This window comes from Rousettus aegyptiacus, unplaced genomic scaffold, assembly GCF_014176215.1.
Source record: "Rousettus aegyptiacus isolate mRouAeg1 unplaced genomic scaffold, mRouAeg1.p scaffold_m13_p_1, whole genome shotgun sequence".
NCBI lineage: Eukaryota > Metazoa > Chordata > Mammalia > Chiroptera > Pteropodidae > Rousettus > Rousettus aegyptiacus.
The window spans coordinates 165,414,332-165,442,269 of record NW_023416284.1 but is presented as its reverse complement, the minus strand read 5'-3'; the positions used below and the strand labels follow the sequence as shown (position 1 = coordinate 165,442,269).

Genomic DNA, 27,938 nt, shown 5'->3' with positions numbered 1-27,938 from the left:
GCAGCTCAAAGGCCACACATTCAGCAGGGCCCAGCAGTCAGCATGGCGGGCTCAATGTCCAGGGGAACTTGATGCTGCTCCCCAAGGAGAGGTTCTGACACTAAACCACCAAGTGATTGTAGTTTTCCTCATCAGACAGAAGGGTTTATATTCAACTCAGGGTATGCAATAGTGCCCAGCTCTACAAATGCTAAGAAAAGAGCTAGAAGACGGGGAAAAGAGAAAGGGAAGTCACAGAGCAGCCATAATGAGTCTAAATCATTCAAGTAGAGATGCTGAGTAAGTAGCTGTATTGGGGTTTGAATGTCTGAGCACAGGTGTGGACGCGTAACATAAGTGTGGGCATCACGTTCTCAGAAACTGAACTGAAGTTGTGGGTATCGATATGTTCAACTCCAGTATAGTTGGGAGAAAGAGAAGAGAACTCAGGGCTAATTCTTGAGAAACTCAAGCATTTAGGTTATGGAGAGGAGCAGGAGCTGGCAAAGGACACAGAGCAGCTCAAAAGGCTCTATAAAAATCGGCAGGGCGTGGTCAATGAGGCCAAGGTCATGGTGCAAGCTTGGTGTATTCGGAATTGGCCAAGAGGATCTGTAAGATGGGTGTGAGAACGGTGTACCAGATTGAGGTCTGTGTGTTTGTTCTTTACTGAGAGTTGGTTGAATGATGGAGGAAAAAGTCAGACTTCAAGAGTTGCAGAGTGAGTAGACAGTGAGGACGTGGACACAATCACTGCAGACACCCTTTATGAAATGTGGCTGCAAAGGTAACAGAAATCTGAAGGCAAAGCGGGTGGGAAGACAGAGGGAAAGATGGTGGTTGGATAGACTGTCCTTCTTCCACTACTTGGTGTTCCAGTCTCTAATTTTCTTTCTCCTCTCCTCCATTTTCCAAATCCATGCATAAGTCCCATGATATATAACAAATACTAAAAGTTTCTAACATGGTCCCTTCCAGTGCTCACCATTCTATTTCATTCTGCCATCCCAGCTCACAAGCCTCCAGGACTGCCCGTTACTGAAGGAGAATGCTAGTCTTTCAGGCCCACCACAGGCTCCACCCCTCCTTTATTCATTTCTATTCCCTAGTCAGACCATTTCCTCACTGACAAAAATAAAATAAATTTCGAAAAAGTCTAACAACCTAGATAGCTCAAGATAGAGGAAAGATACATATATACTCCTTGCTGGTTACTATGCCACTATCAAGAAAACCTATTTTCAGAGAAGTATTTATAACAAAGCAGAAGATAGTGCTAAAGTTAAAATACAAATGACAGTGTGCTATATATGATATCACCCTTTGCAGAAGGGAAATACTCCAAAATGTTATCTCTGGATGGCGGATTATGGATGACTTTATTTTTTTCTTTATGCTGTTCGAATATTTTTCAGTACTCTAAAATGAACATATATGTTTTAGAAATCAAAAAAAAAAAGATGAATATCACTTAAAACTGAAACAAGTCATTAACATGTTGATTTATTTATTAAACATCTACCTCTCATACCATAGGTGCAGAAGCTACAAAGAAACATAGGTGACAGTCCTTACATTCAAGAAGCTCATGTCTACACTGTTGCCATTCATTGTTTAGGCCGACAGGCATCCACTCCCCTGCCTTCTGAAGCGGCACCCTAATTCTGTTTTGAGGAAACCATCCTTCCCTAACTCTGAGATTTCAGTGAGCCTCGCAGCCTAGGTCTAAGACAGTTAGCTCATTCCATTCCTTAGCTAGAGGATTGGTTCAAGGGTACACACATGACCCATTAGGACAAAGTGAAACAAGTGAAACCAAGGGCTGAACAGGAGTGACTGGAGGAAGAGGCCCCACTCTCTTGAGATGATCCTAGGATGGACTAAGTGTGGAGATGACCCTCTCTACCACAATGGTCTAAGTGGGAGGCGATCCCTTATTCCTGAGGTGGTCTAGGTGTGCTGGCGCCCCTTTCTCATGAGAGGGTCTAAATGTGATGAATCATGAGCCCACAGCTGTGCAGAGCATGTAAATTACTCCAAAAAGAGCAGAGTAAAGTCCTTGAAACAGTGTCTAATTCCTGAACCAAAGTCAACTGACAGCTAGTCTTTCAAGGGATATTTAGTTAATAGTATTTGTGAGTAAATTCTGTTTTGCTTAAGTCAGCTTGAATTAGTTTCTTTACTTTCTTGAACCCAACATATTCCTCAATTATCTTGCCCCCAGAAGGGCAGCTGTGCACACAGCCAACTCTAATCCAAAGTAGCAGATGCTCTAGGAAAGTCATGAGGGCAGGCCTCTGAACCCAGAGAACCAGGTGATTCAACTGAGCAGCTCAGGGAATGAATGCCTCCTGTGTGAGCTGGGTCTGGACGGGGAATTGCTGGCAGGAACAAAGGCAGAGAAGTGTGTGGTGCACAGAATGTTCTAGAAAGTGCTGCGGCTTCCTATAGACTGTTGAACTCTTTGTGAGGGGAGTGATAAGAAAGCAAGCTGAGGCTAGATTCTGAAGGAGGTGCTAAGGAATTTACACTTGAATCTGTAAAGAAATTATAGGGGTTGAGGAGCGAAACATGTTTGATAGAAAAAAAAAAAATCATGGAACAGTGGAAAATGGACTGGAGTAGGAAAGAACCGGAAACCATAACCCCATGCCTTTGTTTATGCCATACTCTTCCTCACACATGGTCTTCTGACACCTTCTACAGGAAGGAAGTATTTTATTTATCCTTATAGCTCACTGCTTAGGCCAGGGGAAGTCTTAATAAATGTCTGCTAAATAAATAAGTGAAGAAAAGCGTACCTATTCTTCAAGTCAAACCTAAAAATCCCACCAGCTCACACCAGTTCTCCCCAAAGCCCCCAACCCCACGTTCATCCCCTCTTCTTTGATCTTTTTTTCCTGGTTTATTCATTCCATTTACACTGTTAATAACTATTTAATTCACTTACATCTCCTCTTGCTAACCAGAGAAAGGAATTGCATCTACTCTTACTGTCAGGCTGGACTCTAGGCTCTAGATTTACCTGCCCCAACTCTGGGCTTCAAGGACCTAAACCTGGCCAACATTGCAGTTTAATGTAAGATGCTGAATATCAAAATTCAAAGACTAAAAGCACTAGATTATTTTTCTCCTCCCTTTTATTTAAATTTGCTTAAATTATAGCAAAATAATAATGAATACGAGAAACGGCATGTTTAGAGTATAGTCGGGCGCTGCTTTCCGTGGTTACCCTGCCGTCTGTGACCTTTCATTAGAGGTATTCAGGAATCTAGCTCTGAATCACTCTGCTGAACGACAATGGCAATGCAAAAACAGTACTGTAGCTTTAAGAGCCTTGCTGCTCGCTCATTTATCTGGTTCATTTTTCTTTAACAGTAAACAAATGGTCAAGTTCTGGTTCTGCCTAGAAGATAAACTTCCTAGACAATATTCTAGAAAACTTTGTGATGGTATGCAGACGTAAAAAAAATATATATATATGTTCCTATGATTGTCTATATACACACACCCAAACATATGTGAATTCGAGACCTTCTAAATATTAAAGAGTCCCCTAAAACACCGTCAGAATTTTATATTTAGTGGGAAACCTGCTAATGGCACTTTTCTATCTCTTCTCAGGCAGTACCACAGTATAATGTCATGACAAACACTGCTCTTTGGTTGAGAGAAAGATTTCAATTTTATGTGTTTATCGAGTGGCAACTGAGGAATCACACGCAGGCTTGGACAAAGCCAGGTTTCTCCTGTCCTTTCCTTTTTTAAAAGCATCATTCTCACCCAAAGTATGCTTCTGAGCTCGTTTTCATTCCTATCCTGACAATCTTGATTGCCCAAATTCTTATCTGATGGCAATGTCTTTACCTCTTCTCACAGGTGGAGTTCTACAACCTGAGTCTGATAGGAAACACAAATATACTACCTGGAACTTATTTCAGTGCACGGCTCACAAACCTCAAATCCCACCTGTCTGAAGGGCAGACAACAGAATTGCAGCGGTAACACAAGCCTTCCTGTCTTTTATTTTTCATATACAATAACCATGAAAGGTGATATTTAAACTGGCCTCTATCAGGAAAATCAAATTAAATAAGCCATTCCTTCCTGCTTACACTCGCCAATGTTTTCAGAAAGAGGCTGATGGTCCAACTTCCCTCTTCCCTACAGGGGTTTCAGAATCAGGCCCTTGGATTAACACCGGCTCACTGTCTCACTAGGAGATGGGTGACCATAGTCCACTGTGCTGAGGATCTGGAGGAGGGGTCAGCCAGGCGGGGAGGACAGCAATTCCCAGCTAAGGTTTAGGAGAAGATAAACAGACCATAGGGAAGGGGTAAGGATGTCAACGCCCGAACCAAGATTCTCAATTCTCATATCGCACATCAATTCAGAGGCAACTCTTTCAATTGCGCGAAATGCATCCCTAACAGATGCTCAGTGAAAGCCCTCTACGCAGAGGGGCCGTTTCGGCCCCAGCCTGCACGGACCTCCGGCGGCGGTGAGCAGGGGCGCGGGCGCCCCACCAGCCGGCAGGTGCCTGGAGACCCACTCCTCGCTCCGTGCGCTTACCCAGGGCCCAGGTGCAGCTCTCTTTGATGGCTTTGTACTTGCTCCCCGACGCTTCCTTCTGCAGCTTCCTCAAGATCTCTTCCATCTTGACCTTCGCAGGGGCCCAGCGGCCAACGACGAAAGGAGCGCGCGAGGCCGGGCTGGGGACGCCGCCGCCGCCGCCGCCGCCGCCGCTGCCTGGCCCCGGGCGCCTGGGCGGCCGCTGCGCGCGCTCGCATCCGGCCCCCGCGCGGCGGCTGATGAATCACGCCCGCTCCATGCCGCGGGCCACGTCAGTCCCGTCGCCCCACCCCTCCCGCCCGGCGCCCCGCCCGCCCGGGTCAGGTGCGCTCCCGCCGCTTCGCGGGGCTGGGGGCGGGATCCCCGGGGACGCGGCCCCTTCCCCGCCGGCCCGGCAGGCCCTGGCGCACGGAGGCTTTGCGGAAAGGTGGAGGCGGATGTCCGGAGTTGGCTCGCGGGCCCGAAGGAGTGTCTGATCCGCGGCGGGCAGCCGGCGGGGAGGGGCCGCGCAGCTGTCCTCCCCGCGCCACCCCCCTGCGCCAAGCCGGAGAAGTTAGGGCGGCCCAGCCCGGCTCGCGGAGCCCCCTGTGCCGTGTGGCGTTGCGCGGGCTCATCCCCTTGTCCATGCGTTCACTACTTAGCGAACTGCCCCTCTGGGCAGCTGTCCGTGACAGGCTCAGGTGCTACCTGTGAATAAATTATGACTCTGCCCAAAATGTGTACAGGTGTGTGTGTGTGTGTTAATATCCCCATTATACACACGAGAAAACTAAACCCAGGGAGGCTGTTACTCCCCAAACCAACGAGAGTTGGACTCGAAACATTCTTGAATCTCAACCCCTTCAACAACAACAACAAAACTCTCCCCTTCCCTTCCTTCCCCTTACTCTCTTGTGCTGGGTGGGTTGTGTTCCTTTGGGTGGAAGGGGAGTGTAGAGGAGGTGGCACACAGGGGCCCAGGAAGCAGAGGACTGACTATATGACTTGGGTGGCGGCAGCGAGAGAGGGTGACCAGGCACAGCCTCCCCATGAAGAGCCCTTAGGCTGATCTTGGGAGGCAGATGTGGGTGGCGGGGTGGGGAACGCACTGTGAGCCAGGGCCTCAAGTCTGAGAGAGAGAGAAACCTGTGTTTCAGTGACTTTGAGCTATTCACTGATGGAGGCCCTAGGATGATTGTGGGAGGAAAGAGGGAAAAGAAAGCAGGAATCTCATAGGAAATCTCGTCCCCCTCCCCCCGTTGTGAAAACTGTGATTGGAAGCTGAGAGATGATTTGAAGCACATTCGGTTTTTCTTTAGAAATGTTAACTGTAGCGGTGGTGAGGAAGATAAAATTGCCGACCGCTAGACTGGCAGCTGGGAGAACAGTTAGGACGTTCTGTAGTAACCTAGAAATAAGTTACGCCACTGGCGGGTGGAAAGGAAAAGAGGAAAATATAGCAAGAGATATTTTTAGTGAGTAGAAGCAGTAGGATTTGCTGACCGATTGGGGTGGTAGCATATAGGACAACTTCCAGGTCCCTTGTTTGGTAAAATGCGAGGATGGTGGCCCAGCTACAAGTTAAAGAAGAAAAGGAGAGAAGGGTTTGGAATCTAGGGAGTATATGAGTTCAGATTTGCACATATTTAGGTTGAAATGATAATGAGATACCCATAGGGTGTTTTACTTATGGGCAGGAACTCAGAACAGGGCTCTGTGATACAAATGAGGATTTGAAAGCCATCAAATATTGACAATTGTTGATGCCTAGAGTTTAGCAAAGGTTGCTGGGAAGCAGTGGAAAGAGCAGGATGCCAGGAAGGAAGTTGAGGACCTCTTACCCTCAAGTGACAGGTAGAGGAGGCTGAGAAGGAGCAATTAGAAAGTGTGGATGGGCAGCCAGCAAAGGCAGTGTCCAACAAATTGGGGGTGGAGCGAAGTGGAGAGTTCTGACTGCTCCTTAAGCCCCCTTGGTACTGAGAGGACAAAACTTACAAAATCCCATCATTTGAAAAAAGGTTTCCAGGGCTGCCAAAAAAAAGCAGAAAGGTACAAAAACATGGTAGTAGATAATATAATTATGTTAGAATACATTGTTAGCTACTTGGAAATATATATATATATATATATAGATATAGATATATAATTTATTTTTCTATATAGAAAAATAAATTACAAATATAGAAAAATAAATTACAAATATTTTAAAGAGTTAAATTTAATAACTGAATTTAAAAGGTTTAGGAGAAAACGTAAGTGAATATGCTTATCATAATGCATTAAAATTATTTCTAACAAAGCAGCTAAGGCAGAAACTGAAAAAAAGGAAAGGTAAATACATTTGACTACTTAAATATGTCAAATCATTATGTCAAAGTTTGATAAAAAAAAAATTAAAAAGCCAGTGACAGGGGTGAAATGAAGGAGGAAAGAGAGTAAATCTCCTTTTAATATTGTGTATATTTTTAACTGTTTTTAGGAGTATTTATTATCTTTATAATAAAAACAAATCTACTCAACTAGAAAAAAATTTCAGAGATATAAAGTTTGAATAGCTTTGTAAAAAAAAAAAAACCTTTTACGAAGTATTAAAAAAACCAGCTGAACACGCTAAAAAAAAAGGAGCAATAACTGTGAAGTCATTTTAAAGAGGAAGAAATACAAACAACATATAACTTATGAAAAATGTTCAAGCACCTACTAGTCAAAAGAGCACAAACTTTTAAATAAAATGAGATTTTTAAATCCATCAGATCTGCTAAGAGATTTTAAATGCCATTGGCTAGTAAGCAAGGAGCTGGCCAATTGGGTCTTCTTATGTCATGGGTGCTAGTGGAAGGGTAACTTGGTACTACAGTCCTCGAGGGATTCTGGATGTGTACATGGCATAGACATGGCTCCAACTCAACAATCCCACTTCTAGGAATGCATCCTAAGAAAGCGATTATGGAAGTGGACACAGATTTTCCTACAAGAATTTCAACGTGTCATTCAATTATTAAAATAAATTGAAAACTAATTAAATAAATGTCCAACAATAGAGAAATAGAAAATAATCCATGGTGTATGTGTTCATAAAGCAGTATATTATAGAACCTTTAAGAATAATGTAGGAGAGGAATATTGAATGACATACAAAGTGGTTTCTGCTATACAGTTAAATAAGATTATAAAATGCATTAAATGATTTCAATTTCATTATTTAAATTTTGATATATGTATAAGTTTTAAAATACATACATACATATGTATAACTGGAAATAAACATAAAATATAGTGTTTATCTCTGACGAGATTATAGGTGAGTTTATTTTTCCTTTAAACATTTTTACTTTTATAAGTGCTAAGTGTTATTTTTTTAAGGTGGTGGAAAAGTAAAATAAAAACAGTAATCAGGCGACAAGGTCAATGGCAATAGAACCAACAAAGATAAACACAGAAAAGGATCTAATGGATGTGAGAGTTTAGTTAGGAAGCCTTCCCTGGAAGAATAATGAGAGCAGAGCCTGGTTGCAGTGGATTAAAAGCTGGTAGAAACACATGTATAAACAACCCACTCAACATGCTGGCTGTGGAAAAAAGTGAGAGTAGAACCATTAAAACACTTTTAAAAGAAAAGTCAACTCACAGTAGAAAATACCCTTTTCGTTATCACCCGGTAAACACAGATACATGTATAGATAGATTAAAAAATTGAAACAAAACTTTTATTTATAAAACAATACTTACTGTTAAATAGTTACTATTAAATATGCTTTTATTTATTGTTGCAGGTTCTCTTGACTGTTATTAAATGCATTCCAGGCTGGAGACATGAAGACAATGCTACATGCACAAACCAGGTGCTTTGTGTTGTGATGTCTATTTCTTTCCACTGTTTTTAGTTATGTTGGTTAAAAATTCTGGTTCATACAAATAAGTTGCTGTGGATGCTATGAATATCAATATACTTAGCAACCGAAATTGCAAATTTCAGCAAATTCTTCTTTAATCTTAATCTAAAGTGGTTATAAATTTATCATTCTTCAATGTGTTTTAACAAAGCCTTAGTAATTATTTTTTTTATTTGAACATCAACTTTAATTCGTATGTATGTGTAGGATTTTGAAAAACAAATGGATCTTTTATCCAAATGCTTTTCCTTGATATTTCAAACTTCTTTTTTGGAAATGTTCGAAGTTTAAGACAGACTTGTAATACCATTAATATTTTTAATTTTATTCTATTCTAAGTGTCTTCATTAAGAATATTCTCTTACCGTGCTGCAAAATGTTGAGGACATATAATAACCATGGTGACTACTTAAAATGTATTTTGTAACTGTTGAATATATTCAACATCTTGAAATGTAGTGTTACTCTTTCCCTGCAGATCCAAATTCAGTTAATTAAAGATGTAAAAAAATGAGCCATATATGCCAATTTTGTTACTAGAATATCATCTCCAAAACGTTAGCTAAATCAGATTGCTTTTAAACAGAAAAATGTGAATCTCATTTTTGAGTTCATAAGGCTTGTTAGTATTTTCCTCATTACAACCAATAACCCAGTATGACATAATGTACACATGTATTAGATAATGAAAAGGCTAAGCTGCTTCAGCAAAGACGCAACAATACAGAACTATATAGAACACCGACTTCTATTTCTCACTTAAATTAAGCCCTGAGTCAGAGGTCTGTGTTGGTTCAAGGACCACTTAATTTACATTGTATTGCTCCATCATCCCTTAGGGAGCTGTTCTCATTTGCATAATCAAAGATGGGTCCAAGACAGGCTATTTTCTAGCTCAAAGGAAGAGGAAAAGAGTAGATGAGCCCAAGTCTCAGATGTAACAGTCGCACAAATCCCTTCTATTATTCCATTGGTGAAGACAGTTGCAGAAACATATATGGGACAATAAAGTCCATCTGGGTCCTCAGGGCCCTGCCATAGATCTGTTCTGGCCCTGCCATAGATCTGATCTGTCAGAGGGAAGAGGATTTGGTAGATGACCACTGATCTCAGTCACAGCTCCAATTTCTGAACAAAAAAGTAAAGTTTATCTTAATGAAATTAAACAACTATTGTACTTTTCTTTTCAAGTTCAAGAGATTCAGTAGAATTCTTAAGATGTCAAATCTTTACAATGTATGAAACTGTGATTCCAAATAGTATTGTATATGACAGTTTCTAATATTTTAAATTACTCTGCTATTTCCTGGTCATATTATTTACTTCTGAATCACTTGAATTCCATACCAATTCACCAGTTTAAATTACGTTTTTTAAAATAATGTATTTTTCCAATTCTATCAAGTTACTTAAATCAGTTATGTGTCAGGTTAAATTTAAAAACTCATTAATTGTTTATAAAAATTGTTTTATTATATATATTTGGCATAAACTGAAAGTGTTAGTAACTTATGAATAAATACTATAAATATTAGTGCTCTCATTAAGAGGAATCATACAACCTATATCTGCTCATATCTGCCTAAAAACTATTAATTCTATTCTGTATCTTCTGTGGAACAAAATTTGTTAAGAGAATATGTTATCACTTAAAAGTACGGTTTTAAATTTCTCGGCTGATTTTTCATCAGGAATTATGTTCACCATGTCTATGTATGCCAAGAATCATTTTTTCAGCAACTATGTGAATAATTTTCTCTTTTGCCACATATATTAAGCTAAATATGACAGTAATATTTTCTCGTTAATGTGTATGAAATAGTGTTGACAAGTTTATGGCTTTTTTTTCTTTCCTTGAAAATATTTGAAGGCCTTATTAACAAGTTTGTCTTGCCGTATTTACAAGGATTTTTTGGGTAAGATTTTAAGTTTTCATTTACAAGACTATCATTGAAAATAATACATTTTTGGTGATACTTAATCTTTCTTAGAAAGACTTGAATTTTTTGAAAAGTAGCTCAAATTTTAAAATTTATTCATTAGAAGAAAGAATTTTCCCAATGTTGTCATTATTTACAGTTCCAGATCTAGTAGTTTAATCAGAACATGCTTCTGTGTTTTTCACATCATCATTCTTATTTCTTCTAACAAATAAATAAATTAATTTAGGAATAATGTACAGAAGATTAATTAAAATATACAATTATTGCAAAGTCGAACGATGCCTAATGGTGGTGCCTGATTCAAAGATACATTGAAAGTCATTATTATAATCAAAACTTGATGAGAAGCCTTGCTGCCTTTGCGATAACATTCTTCCAAACTTCACTTCGTAATTAACTATAATTATGTTGGCACAAATGAAACTGTAAAACATTAATTCTCCTGATAGAACTATGATCAAATCCAGAAAATCAAATGAGACATCTGTGAACAAAAGAGTGAGGTTGGCTGGCTTCCAGCCAAAGCATATAGTCATTACATCCCCTCCACCAGCTGTCCTTCTACTCAGTTGTCCCCAGTATTTGCTGCAATATGGACAGCTCAGATTTAGAATATATGCGTTGCATTTTGATATTGTAGATTCCACACTACTTCTTTTCCAAAAAAGAGTATGATCTGGTGAAACAAACTCATTGGTTTCACCACCTGCAAATGGGTAGAGACCTGAAATTTAAAAAATATCAGACCAGCAGGAGATTGGAGATTAAAGAGCCTATATTTGGAAAGCATGTTTACACAGTGAAAGAAAGAAGACATAAAGGCAGAAGTCGAAGAGGTTGGAAGCAGCCAGATAGAGTCAGTGACCCTATCTGGGGGAATGAAGGCCAATCTACACACAAGGGGGGGAAGACAGAAGGCTGTGTTTTGATAATGTTCAATCTGTTGAGGTGGGGAGAGGAATTTGTGGGAACTACATCTGATAGCTTCTGTTTTCCTTGTGAAACAGGAGGACATTTAATGAGTGAAAGAAGAGAAGAGGATAGAGGACTGACTGAAAGTTTGGAAATGGGAAAGAAAGGTGAGTAAAGGATATGTAAAAGGCTTCCTTGAAGTGTTTAGGGTCCAAGCAGTTCCCTGTTTACGAATATTTAGGAAGCAGCCCCAGTCCAGCAAAATTTCCAAATCTGGAAATATCGAGTGAATTTGCTATTAAATTGACCCTTGAACAATGTAAGGGTCAGGGGCACCGACCGCCTCACAGTTGAAAATTCTTTATAACTTTTGAATCTCCCAAAGCTTAAGTTGACCCTTGGTATTCATGGTGAATTGGTGCCAGGACCTGCCTCAGATACCAAAATTCGCAGATACTTAAGTCCCCTACATAAAATGGCATAGACAGAGGCATACAGTTGGCCCTCCACATCCATGGACTCCCAAATGCAGATCAAAAACACTACAGATTTTTACTTAAAGAAACTTGTGTATATGGGAACCCGTGCAGTTCAAACTCATGTTGTTCAATGGTCAATTGTATTTCAAATCCTGCCCACCAAGGTTGATGATACTAAATCCATATTTCCTGCTCAAATCTCCCTTTCAGGCTTATTTTACCTGATGTTCAAATCATTGATCTTTTTGCTTACTATGATGCCTAATTCCCAGTACACTAAAGAAACTTGTTTGCAATATTAAGTCTAATCTGAATGTGCACCAGTATAATCTGAAAGTAAAATACATGTCTTTTTGAATGACATTCAATTTTGTATTAAACTCAGCCTAGGAAAATAATATTCAATTTGAAGATGGTTTATAAATCATTTGTGATCGTGAGCATTTAAAAAAGTAAATGACTATTTTAATATCTTTCAAGTAATTTGTATAAAATATAGTATACCCTTATTTAAAGAATAATTTTAAATACCCCAAAATAGATAATATTTATAATGGCTAACATTGAAAAATGATTATTTTATTCACAAAACAATTCTCTATTTTAGAAATAATTGATATATACTTAAATATGATACAATTGGATTTTTGCTTCTGACTCTGATACAGCAGCTTATAGTAGGACAACCTTGCTGTTGAAAACAATTCTAAAACTTGAATTAAAAAGTTAAAAGCAATTGTTTGAAGGCATCAAAAACAGCCAGGGCAGCCAGGACCCAGAGGGCCAAGATTCTGGAAAGAAGAGGAATGCACAGAAGTAAACCGGGTGTCCTCTGCTAGTTTTCCCTCAGAGCGTTTGCCAGTTTACATCATAGTGCATAGAGGCCAAGTCAAACACGGTGGCCTACAGATGTCAGAGTTGTCAAGGTTTGGGAAGACAAAAATGAGAATTCAGTCATTAAGGCAATTATAACCTGAGGAACAAAAGTGCCAGGGAAAAGAAAATCAGAGAGTTAAGGCTACATAAATTATACATAACATTATAAACAATAAACGACCCTAAAAGGCTCAATGCTTGCTGGTTAATAAAGTTTTAATGAACAGCATTTCTCATGACAATGATATATCTGTATGTGTAGATGTTTGTATATATGAGCATAGTTTGGCATACTTTTTATGTAAACCAGGTAACATTATACATGCTCTGATACCTTCTGCTTCTTTTCACTTTATGGTTTGTCACAGACAAGTTTTCCTTTTTAATGACTGCTAATTATTATGTTGTATGACCCTAGCAAACTTTATTCAATCCAGACCGTTGGTTCCAGTTCTTACGATTGTAACAAAGATTTCAATGAACACTTCTGTAGTTATTATATTACTTCCCCGTTAGAATATATTCCTAGACTAAACTCCTAGAATTGGAGTCAAAAAGCATACACAGTTAAAGGGTTTGACAAGGTAATGCCAGACTATCCTCAAGGAACATGAGTGTTTGCTTCCACCAATAGTACACATGAGAACCTATGTTCCTGCCTTCAGCATCACATGTGTTGAAAATCATTTCCCTCTTTGCAAACTTATCCAGTGAAAAATTATATTTAATTTGTGCTTTAGTTTCTAACTAAAACTAAAAGATGAAGTTGTATATTCTTATTTCCATTGTTTCAGCTCTGCCTGTTCATGTCCTTTGCTCATTTAAAAAATTAGGGTATTATCTCTTTTTATCAATTTATAAGGGCTGTTTTCATATTAGGGAAGGTCTTTTTGTCATATAGAATACAAATTTAAGTTTGTAATTTGTTTTTTAACTTAATGGTTAACTACACAGAATTTTAAATTGTTCCTCTGTGTTTGTGTGTGAATTTGATGGCAGAATTCTCTTTATTAAGTCTCTTTCTCATTGTTGCTAGCAATAATCCTCTAGAAAACTATAAAAGGACATGATGTTCTTCATAGATGTGAACATAAAGGAGATTGTGTTGCATTCATCAGTAACCCAGACAGAAGAACAAGTATACAAACAATTACAGGGTATTTTCCATTGTCCAGCATCTGAATATCCTTCCAATTTAGGAGGAATTCCTGAGAAGTTTAGAGAAAGAGCCCTGTCTCATATTATGGAAGCTGAAGTGTGGCATATAATTTTCCTCATCAATATGTTCATTTGAGCTCTGATTCTGAATCAAGCACCCAAGAGAAGGAAGGGACATAGGTCCAAGACAAAAATTCTCCTACAACCACTTATATTCAACAGTGTACTAAAGATCTTCGGCAGCACAAAAAAAAACAAGAGAAAAAGTGTAAGAATTAGGAAAGAAAGAAATGAAACAGTCATGATTTATAGATGACATAATGATCTACGTGGAAAACTCAAAAGAATCTACAGATAAATTGTCAGAATTAATAACACCTTAGCAAGATTCTAGTTGTAGTATCAATATAAAAAGATAGTTGCATTTCTACCGACCAGCAAAAACAAACAAAAATTATGTATAAAATAAATTACATATAAAATAATAGAAAGCATCTAGGTATGCACCTAAGAAAATATGCACAAGACCTTTGTATAGAATATTCCAAGTCTTTAATGAAGAATTTTAAGGAGATCCAAGTAAACGAAGAAACATACCTCATTTAAGTGAAAATGAAAGATTGGATAATAAGCAATTCTAGTGAAATTCCCAACAGGCACTTCCATTGAGCATAAAAGGCTGAATATAAAATTAATTTGGCTTTTTCATCACAAATTAATTGACCACATAATGCATGGGTTTATTTCTGGGCCCTCTGTTTTGTTCTATTAACCTATACATCTGTTTTTATGCCAATACCATTCTGTTTAAATTACTATAGCCTTGTTATATAACTAGTATAGTATAGCCAAGAATATACAATGGGGAAAGGATACTCTCATCAATTAATGGTGTTGGGAGAACTGGACAGCCATATGCTAAAGTATAAAACCGGACCACCAACCTACACCATACACAGCGATTAGCTCAAAATGGATTAAAGACTTGAATATAAGGCCTGTAACTGTAAAACATCTAGAAGAAAACATAGGCAATAAAATTCTTGACATAGGTCTTGGTGATAATATTTTTTAACCTGACACCAAAAGCAAAAGCAACAAAAGGAAAAATAAACAACTGGGACTAAATCGAACTAAAAAGCTGTACAACAAAGGAAACCATCAACAAAATGAAAAGCAACCTACCGAATGGGAGAAAATACGTGCGAATCACGTATCTGTTAAGGGACTAATATCTAAAATATATAATAAAGAACTCATACAACTCAATAGCAAAAAAAAAAAAAATTGGATTAAAAAAATGGCAGAATAGTTGAATAGATGTTTTTCTAGAGAAGATATACAGATGGCACCAGATACAGGAAAATATGCTCAACGGAATTAACTATCAGGGAAATGACTATCAAAATCACAATGAACTATTCTCTCGCAACTGTTAGAATGGCTATTATCAAAAAGACAAGAAAAAACAAGTGCTGGCAAGGATGCGGATAAAAGGGGACATTTGTGTACTATTTCTGGGAATGTAAATTGGTGCAGCCCCTATGGTAAACAGTATAGAAGTTCTTCAAAAAATAGAAAATAGAACTACCTTATGACCTAGCAAGTTCACTTCTGGAAATTTATCCAAAGAAAATGAAAACGCTAACTCAAGAAGATATATGCATCTCTATGTTCATTGTGGCATTATTTACAATAGCCAAGATATGAAAACGACTAAACATCCATTAGTGGATGAATGAATAAAGAAATTATGGTATAGATCTACAATAAAATATTATTCGCCCATAAAAAAGAATGAACAGGAATACCATGTAGTGTAATCTACAAAGTGGACTTCAGGAACCTCCTTTTAAAATAGTTCTTTTTGCATTACTGTTTCTTATATGCTACACTGGGTTGAAGTGTTCCCACCCCCCATTTGCATACACCGGAACTTCAGAATGTGACCTTATTTGGAAATGGGGTCTTTGCAGATGTGACTAGTTAAGATGAGGTCACACTGGATTTGGATAGACCCTAAATCCAATGACTGGTGTCTTTATAAGAAAAAAGAGAGAGAAATATGGAAACCTAAACACATATGTGCGCGCGCGCGCGCGCGCACACACACACACACACACACACACGGAAGGTCATGTGACAATGGGTGCAGAGATCAGAGCGATGCAGCCACAAGCCAAAGAAAGTCAAGGATTTCCAGCAGCCACCAGAAGCCAGGAAGAGGCAAAGACGAATTCTTCCCTAGATCCTTCAGATGGCCTGCCAACAACTTAATTTCAGACTTTCAGCCCCTAGAACTGTGAGGAAGTAAATTTCTGTTATTCTAAGCCAGACAGTTGGTGGTACTTTGTTATGGCAGCCCTAGAAAACAAATATATATACTCAGAGAGGAAGGGATTCTCATGGGCCTTTGGATGGAAATAATATTCCACTCCCGTGAGAGTTCTCAGTTCTCTTTCTGACTTTCTGACTTTTCTTCTCATTGACTTCTCCCATTCCCAAGTCTCTGGAAAATCTACTGTGCCTGATTCCCATGATAGGGTGACCAACTCATCCCTGTTTGCCCAGGACTTGGTTTTAACACTGAAAGTCATGTGATCTGGGGATCCTTTTAGTCCCAGGCAAACCAGGACATTTGATCACTTGACCTGAAAGGCCCTTCCTTTGGGACGGTAGCAGGTGGTTCCCACCAGGCAGAAACTCTTCCTAGATGTGCTGTAGGCCTCGAGGGACTGAGGTTAATTCTCACAGGAGGATTCCCATTCCCTCTTCATAAGAATCACATGGAGTTCTTGGGAAATATACACCCAAACCTACTGATAATAACCATATGGTCTGGTTTGTCTGTACATTTTCTGTTGGCCCAGAATACCATTTGGAAGATAAATTTTATATCCCCCTCTCTTGTTACAGAAACATATTCTACAAGCATGGAACCTCGAAAGTTGTGATTTTAATAAGTTCCCAATCGATCATTATTATTATTACCAAAGTTGGTTAATATTAGAGTCAGTCTGCTATATCAGTATTTGACTTACAAAGGGCAGAGCAATAATTTTTCCAAAAGCAGTTTATACTGTTTTTTTTTTTCTTTCAGAAACAGTATGAATATCATGAAACTATGACTTTCATTAGAGCTTACATTCATTGCCCACAGTAAGATTTATACTACTACAGCAGGATTTATTATGATGATGATTATGCAAATCTACAGAACGTGTTTACGTAGCCTCACATCTTGTTCTCTTTTTTCCTAGCATTTCATCTCAAACCACAAAGTGAATGCAGCTGAAACGATTTATCTCTGTGTGGTCAACCCTACCGTAAGCATCATCCCTTAAATAATTTACTTTCTGTTGTGCCATAACACTGAAGATGCTATAAAATTTTCAATGTAGTCATACCCCAGCATCGTATTAGCTTTAGGGAATCTTTAGTCTAGGAAACAAATTGTTCTATTGTGTATAACCAGTTCACTTTATCATTTGTGCCTGAATCATGAATAATCATGACTAATAATGTCTTCTTAGCAGCATTTTTTAATGAAAGAAACAGATATGGGGATTTTAAATCATTTTTATGTTATATGTTTGTGAGTTCTTCTCCTGTCATTTATAATTAGTGGGCAGAGCAGATGGCAAAGCTAAGCATCAGGTAATGAAATCATAACACCCTCCCCCCGAAGCAGAGTTCTCTATATTGGAAACTTATTACTTTTACTGGAGGATTTTTTTTTTTTACTCCACTGGAATACATTGCAAGAAATTATGACATTAGATAAAAAATGATTTCCACATCAGGAAGTTCAAAAGATTAAGATGCTACTGAGATAAAAGTTAAAGGAATTCATAAATGTTTCAGAAAACATTATAGTAGAATTATTACTATCATTTGAGAAAGTTGGGCTTTGCAATAAAATGAAATTCATTACAAAACCAAAATTATTTTTCAAACCTCTGACATATTTAGATAGAATTATCATGCCAAGTCAAATAATTATGAAATTTAAATATTGCTTGAAGGAATACTGGGAATTTTATGCTAGTAAGAACTTAACTTTTGAAAATTGTTTTTCTCTGTGAAAATGTTGTTTTGTAATTTCTTTCCAGACTCTCAAGGTATATAAGTGAGAAAACATTTCTATAAGAAGTGAGGTAAGAGGAACATATTATAAATACTTATCCCAATGTTCCATTTACTCATTCATTTATTCTTTCAGCAAATTTCTATGGAGTGTCTGCATCAGGCATTGGGCTGGTTTCTGGCTGTGCAGCACCGGAGGACACAGACAAGGTCTTTCTGCCTTCATGGTACCATCTTCTAAGAGATGAGAGACTCGGTCAATAGCAATGAGTTAAATAAACAAGAACATTGAAGACTGCACGGTAAAGGGTTAGCTTAGCAGGCCCAGGCTGTTCGAACCCTGCACATTGCAAAGAAAAGCCTGTCTTTAGGAGGACTGGCCCTTAACCAGCTCCTGGGAGGTAACCATTCAGCCTTTTCGGGCATCCTGCCTGATAAGAAAGAGTGTTTTCAGATCCCTGAGGCCCTCAGCTGGGCTGTGTCAGTTTGACCTCTGGAGGGGGTAGGGGCAGGGGTTCTGGGAACTGAGCAGCAGGGCCAGTCACATGGGTACTAAAAGCCTGTGTGACTACCCACAATAAAATCCCTGGATACGAAAGCTTGGTGCACTTCCCTGGTTGGCAATACCTCAAATGTGTTGTTACATACATTGTGGCCGTGAGAATGAAGGGTATCTCCCTGTGATTGCACTGGGAGGGGCACCTGGAAGCATGTTCCTGGCTTCTTCCGGACCTCTCCCTGTGCTTGTTTTGATCTGTGTCTTGTCATTGTTCTAAACCATGACCAGGACTATAATAACAACTACTTGAGCTCTGTGGCTCTGTCTAGCAAATCATCAGGTCTGAGTGTGGTGCTGGGGACCCGCAACACATGGATCGTGTTAGATGAAATAAATAGTGATGTTTTACAGTAACTGAGTGGGGTGTCCAGTTAAGATGGGGAGTGGATTGAGCCGGAAGGATAAGAGTATGCTGAACATGTGAAGAGCTTAGGAAGATGTGTTCCACTACAAAGCCTTTGGGACAGTGAAGTGCTTGGTATGTTGGAAGGAGGATAAGGAGGCCAGGAAGGAGCCTGGTGAGAAAAGGCAATGTAGTGCCAGATGGGGTTGGCAAATTTAGCGAGGGCCAGGCCATGAGAGGCATTTAGGTCTCAGAAAGGAAAGTTTAGATTTAGTTATAAACCCCAGAATTTCTTTAGTGACATCTCTGTGATGTTCTTGCCAGTTGGAACCTTTCTTTTCATCCACTGTTATTTATACTTTATTCTGGTTAGTAAGTCAATCTCAAACCATGCCATCGAGGAAACTCATAACATAGTTCATGTGTTATTTCATGAGTTTTTAGTTGTTCTGAAAAATTAAAAATTATAAAAAGTATACTTTGTCCTTTTTAAACATATTATCTCCAGAGGCAGTGGTGCTTAATTGTAAAGAGCACTTAGGCAAGTTTTAACAACTTGAATTTTGGGGGTAAAAGGTTAGGTGTCTCTACTTCTTCCTTCCAGAGGCCACTGGGCTCCCTACATAAAATTCTCTGCCTCCTCCTAAAACTTTTCAGATGTCACGTGCTTTGTCTTATAAATACACCCATGTGACCCGATATTCTACCATGTAGTATCTCTTTACAGGAATTGTTTCTGTCACCAAAACCATTGACTACTCTCTGTCCCTGCATACAGCTCATGCAGTTCTGTCTGTGGTCACTTCTGGAAGCTTTGTCTCCTTCGCTTATCATTTTAATCCCAACACTCAGATATCAATATATTATATAAATATCCATTGAATGAATAAACTGTTCCTCTCTCTGGAATGAACTTTTTAGTACATTTATTTATCTAGAACTTGTCCTTCCTTTACGATGCACTCTGGTTCCTCCTTTGTGAACTGTTCCCTGAATTCTAAGAGCAGCCCCCAATAACCCTCGCCCTCGGATAATCTTCTCCTTTGAGTGTGGGTGGAACCTATAAATGTGGCAAGCTGTCACCTACTGGGATGGTGTTACATTATGGCAAAGAGGAGATTACCTGGGTAGGTGCAATATAATCACACAGGCCAATTAAAAGCAGAGAGTTTTATCCAGCTGGCAGCAGAAGAGGAAGTCAGAGAGATTGAAAGTGTAAGAAGGACTACATACATGTGCTGTGGCTGGCTTTCAAGATGGACGAGGCCAAGGAGTAGAGAGGGGGCCCAGCTGACAGCTAGCAAGGATGTGGGAACCTCATGTATATGGTCACAGAGAACTGGATTTTGCTGACAATGTGAATGAGCTTAGAAGCAGACTCTTTCCCTGAGCTCCACATAAGGGCCTAGTTCAGCTGACATCCTGATTTCAGCTTGGGAGGCCCTATGTAGAGAACAGTCTGAATAGATGTCTAAGCCTACCTGTGCCTCAGAACTACAAATCTGTGAGCTAACAACTGGGTGTTATTTTAAGTCGCTAAGTATGTGGCAATTTGTTACACAGCAATAGAAAAGGAATATACCTGCCTACAGTGTAATTCTGCTCCCAGTAACCCTCTGAATATATACTCAATTCATTTCCACTAAGTACTTAGTTGTAAATACTTTTTACTGCTGCTTTCACGTATATTCCAGTACGAGGTGTCCTCCGTATTAACTTGTAAACCCAAAGGAACCAGAGGTAGGTCTATATTCTTTTCCAGTTGATATAAACCCAGCTGATACAGTGCTTGATTAAGTCATAGCTATTTTAAAAGAAACATTGCTTTAAATCTTTCAAAAAGTTAAAAAGCAATCCTCTTGTCATAAAATAACCATAATCAAACTGCATCAATTATGTTTTGTAATTTATAAAGCGATTTGCAAATACAAAAATAAATAAATAAATAAATAAATAAACAAACGAATAAAAGATACTCCCTCTAAAATAACTATGATTAATTTGTTTTACCATTCAAGATTTCAATTTCAATTTTTCCTAAGCCAACTAGTATTCTCTCACTAGATGCCAAGATCACAAGGTAAATGAATATATCTGTAAATTTAATAAATGATGTATTCATAAAGTTATTAAGATTCTCAAACCAGAAGTTTATTATTACTGGTTGACTTGCACAAAGCATTTTTATTGCACATACTGTGTGTATGAATATGCGCGTCTATGTGTGTGCAGGACGCTAGGATGAGAGAAAGACCTAGAGCTTTTGCTTCAGTTAGGATAAGAGAAGTCTTCATTTGAGTCCAGTGAATGGGAACAGTGACAGTGATACAATAACGGACAAGAAATGTCACATTCTGCTAAGTTTACCTCCAGAAAAATGAATGTGAAAATTTGTCAGAAAGATTCGATGATATCCTTGTATTCTATTTAATATTCTCTGTGAGTTCTAAGTGCCAATACAGTTCTTTCAACACTCTTTAATTGAACATTAATTAATAACTTAACAATGTTGTTATTAAACCTCTGGACTGGTGCTGCATGCCATCTCTACATGACAGTGACAGCTGACTGGAGTGCAAATTTCCAGAGTTTAAGGAACGACTGTGTTTTCCTCAACAGAGGCACTGAATATTGCATAACATTCATGTATTTAAGAATATTTTTCTCTTTCTCATTTTTATTCACATGACAATGCAATTTATTATTTGGCAGTTTTATCTTCTAAAATCAAGAGACATGGAGCCTGGCTGATGAAGTAGATGCCGAAGGAACAGAGAGAATTCTGTAGTCTTCGGAAGTGTTTGTCTCAGTTTGGGGGAATAAGATGGAAATCTGTGTAGAGGCAGGAGACAGGACCGTTATGGGTTGGGCTGGGTGGCCTAACGTAGTGTTTCAGAAGTAAACAGGAAGAACTCACAGAAAGCTCAAAATAAAGCAAAATGTCCATATCAGAAAAAGACCGAAGTGGGTGAATTTTACACACACAAGTCTCCCAAACATTGATGGTCTCTTTAACTCATTAACAAAACAAGTTTGCATAATTTTTAATATACTGTGTTCAACCTAGACCTGTGTTTTCTCATCTCTTTCCCTAACTTGTACATATATTTTTTTTTAAAAGTGTATGTTTAGGGCATGTATTTACACATTTAGGTCTCAGCTGACCGCTTAATGGAAAATTTCTAGGCTGAAATAACCCTAGAATAAACAACCCTCATTTTAGTCAGTACCCAGGACCATACTAATCATCTTTATAGTGGAGAGAGAGCGAGAGAGCAAGAGTGAGCACACTCTGGACTCGGTTTGGACAGATAAGCAGAGTCTTAAAATACATACTGACAACTGGGTTTGCTCTACACATTTCAAATGTACTCCATTTGAATACATAAGAATATGCACACGAAAATTGAGTTTTAGGAGTTCATTGTGCAGACTCTGCAGCTAAAATGTCTGGGTTTGAGGCTCAGCTCTACCACTTACTAGCTGTGTTATCTAGGAAAAGATATCCTTCTAATCTATTCAAAATTCTACGTGAGCTCTAAGAACCAATGCTTCTCTGTACCTCAGTTTCCTCATCAGTAACACAAATGCACACTGCTCATGATACTGTGAGCATAAGAAAAATTAGTGTGTATTTTAAACAGGGACTGGCATATAGTAAGTGCTATATAAATGTTAGCTGCTATCATTATTATTTGCACAGTGGTCAGGTGCTGAAGCCTGAGGCCAAGAAGCTTGTTTGGTCTGGGCTCTGATTCTGATCTTAGCTCAAAACACCAGCTTGCTGAGTATTCTTGAACAAGTAACTTAAACTCTCTGTGTCTCAGTATCCCTATTTGCAAAGTAGACATAATTGTACCTACCTCCGAGGGTCGTTCTGAGTAAAAAATATAATACATATGATGTATTAAGAATAGTGCCACATACCTTGAAGCATTCAATAAATGTTAGTGTTTATTATTTCTAACTAAACTTCCAGAGGACATCATTTGAGCTCAGTATGTCATTCTCAGTCTACCTAGTGACTTTCATAACCTGGAATTGATGCCGAGATTTTACCACTATCCGTATCTAGTATATGTCTATGCTAACCTTCCATTAACTCCGTTTTCTTTTTGTTCCGAACGCTGTGCTTACATAAGAAACAACTTTTATCTCAGCTCAGAGATCACGACATCAGTGTGATGAAGTGGACACAGCATGAACATCGCAGCACAAAGATTGGGGTTTGAATCCCCTTATTTAAAACTAAGGTGATTTACTTAATTGCTCAGTTTCAATGTTTTTCATCTGAAAATGGGCACAACAGCATCTAACTCGCAGTTAGTTGTGAGAATTTAAAGAGCTATTACTTAGAATAATTTAAATCTGTGAAGTCCTCGGAATGTAGCAATTTTCAACAACAAATGTTTATTGCTCCCACCCAGTGAAAGCCTGTCAATGAGTCCCTTTTGGAAAGATGCCAGACTAGTTTTAGGGTAGGGTTTAAAACTGGATTCCAGTTAGGATTAGGTCACAGAGAACAAATGGGCCTGAACCAGTCCTGTCCCCGACTCTTAGTAACTGCTGACTGCTCTGAAGTCAAGAGTGATGTGTTCTGCTCTCTGCTCCCATAGCCCCAGCCACTGTCCTTCATTAGGACAACACACCGCACTGGCATCAGCATCAGTTGGTGGCAGTACCTTCCCAACACCCTGAGCACCGGGGTGGAGGGAAGGGGCGTGGGCTATGGGACCTCGTCTGTGTATTTCTAGACTACTTCTTAGCCCAGGGCTGTGTGTATGAAAGGAATACAATAAATGCTTTCTGGGGAAACAAATGTTATAAGCAGTAAGACACAGAAATATAAAGATCCAAACAGGGAAAACAATCAAAGGTAGCAAAGGTAGGACAAGTTAGATATTAAATACTGTCGGTGGTAAATGTAATCGGAAAAGTTATTTGGCAAAGTGTATCAAGAATTTTAAAATATTTACATTTCACCAATGCAGTGGAGAAAAACCAGGATATGTTATATTTAGAGTTTAATTTTGTAAAAACAAGTATAAATAATACATATACATGTACATATATGAGTGTGTATGTATGTGTGTGTATGTCCATATAGAAAAAAAGACGAGAAGTAGAAATATCTTGAAATATTAACTGTGTTTATCTCTGAGAAAGGTGATGAGATTATGAGGATTTAAAATGTTCTTTCTTATGCTTTTTGTTAATTAAAAATTGTATCAGTCTAAGTTCTATGAGATAAAAGCCACACCAATTCTTTTAATGGAAATGCGTAGGGCCCAACCAGCAAATGGATCTCACAACAAGGAGTATAAGTTTCAATCCGGGTGCCATGGCCATTGTCATTTTGGTAAAACCTTAAGTAGGGAAGTAATTTGTATCTTTAAACATCTCTCTGGCTGCTCTAGAGGGTACAAGTGGAAGTTAGAAAATAAATTAGGAAGCTATTATAGTAGTCCAGGTAAGAAAGGATAGTGGCTTCTAGTAGGGCAGTGATAATGAACTTGGGAAAGTTGCATGGATTTGAGATATATTTTTGCAGGTGGCAGCTAAAGATTTTCTCATGGGTTGGATGTGGAGTAAGTGGGTTGAGGATGGTTTCTAAGAAGCTGATGGATGCTGGTACCATTTATTAATATGGGAAAGACAACAACGGAGGAAGAAAAATACATTTGGGGGTAAAAGAGCTCAGTTTGGGCTGTTTTAAGTTTCAGATGGCTGTGAGACATTCAACTTGGTGAATATTAGAAGTCCAGAGTAGAAATAAACTTGGAACTTTTATTTTACAGCATAGTATCTAAGCTACAGAAATAGTTAAGGTCATCTAAAGTGGAAAAACGGAGGAGGAAGAGGGGGCGGGGACCCAGTGCTAATGAACTCCACGGGTTAGAATTCAGACCTGAGGGAAGAAGCCTCCAAAAGAGTGGGAAGAAACCAGAAAAATGTGTGTTGCTAGAAGCCAGGGAGGGTCTCAACTATTAGAACATGCAGAGAAAAAGGTCTAAAAATCATGCCAAAATATTAACAGCAATTTCCTCTGGTAAAAAAAAAAAAAAAGTGATTATCTATGAATGATTCCTCTTCTTTATACTTTTCATTTGCTTCAAATTTTCTAAAATCAGTATATAATACATTTATAACAACAGCACAATTGAATATAAATAGCATTACTTATTTATATGCTTAAATACGTAACTTTTATTTCTGGATATCTAACAACTTATTTTTAAAACCTGAAGATTATTGACATGGGGTTTTCATAATTAATTTATACAAAGAAAGATTGATATTGGAGTTTTCATATTTATTGTATAAGAAAAATTATATACCAAGCAATATAGAAGTATTTAAAGAAATAGCTATTTTTTAGAATAGTTTCAGATTTACAGAAAACTTGTGACAGTACTGAGTTCCCAGAGACCCCTGGTACCCAGTTTCCCACATTAACATTTGCTACAATGCTAATATATGTTACATTTGCTACAATGAATGACCCAAGATGAGCAGTGTTATTAACTAAAGTATAGAGGCATGTTAGGAATTATATTATACGACTATTAGTTTTCCTGTAGGTATTTGGTCAATTGCAAATGCTGTGCTGAAAAACAATGTTCTACTGCCATCTACTGTTCTAAATAAATTTACATTTTTCAATTTTGATTCACCTCAAAAATGGTGAATGCACTGAAGTTCAGAGAGGCTAAATCTCACAGGTTAACAGCTATCGACTGCTATTCATTCATTCATTCATTCATTCATTCATTCATCAAACTATTACTTAACACTGCATTAGAAGAGGTGCTGGGGATACGAAGTCATTTTCTTCAAGGATCTCATAGTCTAACAAGGACATAATAAAGGTTATTATATAACAAAGTTATTGGCACATAGCTTTCAAGTGTGGCGAGAGCATAGCAAAAGAACGTGAGGTTACCTTAGATTAGAGATAGGACTATAGGGAACATGCCGAGATTCAGGGAAGTTTTCTTAGGAGACATGAGGTCTGAAGCAGATCTGAAAAGACCAGTAGAATTCACAATAGCTAAGATATGGAAGCAACCTAAATGCCCATCAACATACAATGAGATAAAGAAGTTAAGTTTCATATATACAATGGAATATTACTCAACCATAAAAAAATAAAATTCTATCATTTACAACCATATGGATGGACCTAGAGGTTATTATGCTGAGTGAAATAAGTCAGATAAAGATAAATACCATATAATCTTGCTTATATGCAGAACCCAAGGAACAAAAAGGACAAACTAATTGAAAACAGACACAAATATAGAGGACAATTTGGTAATGGCCAGATGGGTAGGGGGTGGGGGACTGGGAGAAAGGGGTGAAGCATTAAAGGAGTACAAATCGGTAATTGATGGATGGTCACAGGGATGAGGAGCACAGCATAGGGAATGCAGTCAGCAGTAATCCAGAAATAACCTAAGGTAGGAAGGCAAACAGTATTGCGTATGTGATAGGAAAAAAAAAAAAGACTAGAAAGTGTAAGGCAAGCAGAGTTTACAAGAGACTGAAGAGGCTAACAGGGGCCTGCCCTTGGAGCAATCGTGTCCCTTTTAGGAATCTCTCTCTACATGGTAGATGTGATGAAGAATCATTGAGGGTACATGAAAGAGAGTGACAGGGTCAGATGCACGCTTAGCTGGATCATCTTAGTAGTCTTGTGGAAGATGGATTTGGGAGAAAGGGAGACAAGGAGAGCAGTTAGGAGACATCCGGGCAGTTAACTCAAATGAACCAGAGCAGGAATAGCAGAAATGGAGCAGAGAGTCTGCATTGTAGAAATATTTTGGAAGTGGGGTAGGTGGCAGAACTTTCAATTACTGGATTTAAACTGGATATAAGAGAAAAGGTCGAGGATGATCTTAGAGTTTCAATTTTGGTGACTAAGATTCTGGAGGTTTTACAGAAAGAAGATAATGGTTTCGGAGAAGAGAGGGCAATTTGAACTCTGTAGTGACTGAGGTTAAAGTGTTTGAGAGAGAATTCAGGCGTTGCCATCTTGCTGGGAGTTGCATATAAAAGTTCAAAGCATGGAGAAAAAGTGTGGGCTAAAGACATATATATATTTGCAAGTCATGAGTACATAAGTAGGGGTTGAAATCATGAAAATGGATGCTATAATACAAAGAAAGTGTATAGAATGAACAAAAGAGTTATACAAAGATAAAAACTCAGAAAATCCAACACCAGAGAACTAGTGAGAAAGGAAAAACAATAACAAGAACAACCCAGTAATTCCTGACAGTTGGTAGTTGACCCGGCAACCTGATGGTTCAATGTAAACATAAATAATTTCACAGAATATGAGGATCAGACAAAGTCACTCTGTGATTGTGACAGAACAAGACAAAAAACAAAACTATTCCATAATCGGATGCAAACGCAGAAAAAACAAAAAATACCAAGCAACTACAAAATATGATATCGGTCTTCCCAATAAAATATAACTCAAACAAAACACCCTCTTTCTTGAATCATCTCCAACATCACCTAACATAAGCCTAAATTGTATCACTAGGTCCTCCTAACACCCTCTCACTGAGACATCCTCCAGAGTGTACCATGGTCTGCAGTCTCCCTTGCTGCAGTGAGTTAATAAATCCAACTTTATTTGACTATAGGTGTGTTCCTGGTGTTCTTTGGGCACTGGGTTTAACACCTTTAAGGAAGCCAATGATGTAGAAAGTTTCGTGAAGGGAGACATTCGATTATCAAAGAGTCCAATGATATCCATTGAATTTGGCAAATATGAGCTTACTGGTGACCTTTGAAAAATAGAGCAGTTTTCATAGGATATGGGGGTAAACGCAGTGGTGTGCTCCTACCAGCTTGAGACATATTTCTTCCAAACTCTGTGGTCAGTGACAGTAAGTTAGTAGCTGGAAATCAGCCATGGCGAAGTATTTACACCATGGAAATTGGCAAATGCTATAAACCAAGGATTTTTTTTAATATATATATTCACAAAGTTAACTGTTAAACTTTTAGCATCACATCACTGGGTAGAAGAGAGATTACATTTGTCTGAGGAAGGAGAAAGGGCTGAGAGAGTAGAGATAATTAGAAATTTGCATGAGCAGGGGAGAAAAGAGGTTGGACAAGCGCGAGAGGGGGAACACAGCG

General features: G+C 38.5%; 1 protein-coding gene across 2 annotated transcripts in view; it reads right to left on the bottom strand.

The window, feature by feature from the left end:
* Positions 1 to 4,714, bottom strand: part of ARFGEF3 (ARFGEF family member 3) — a 145,322-nt gene extending 140,608 nt beyond the window's left edge. For both annotated transcript variants that reach the window (XM_016132679.2, XM_016132680.2), the window contains exon 1: positions 4,552 to 4,714. In XM_016132679.2, the coding sequence (XP_015988165.2) occupies positions 4,552 to 4,636 (85 nt within the window). In that variant the 5' untranslated portion in view covers positions 4,637 to 4,714. The remainder of the gene's footprint in view (positions 1 to 4,551) is intronic.
* Between the last annotated feature and the right edge of the window lie 23,224 nt (positions 4,715 to 27,938).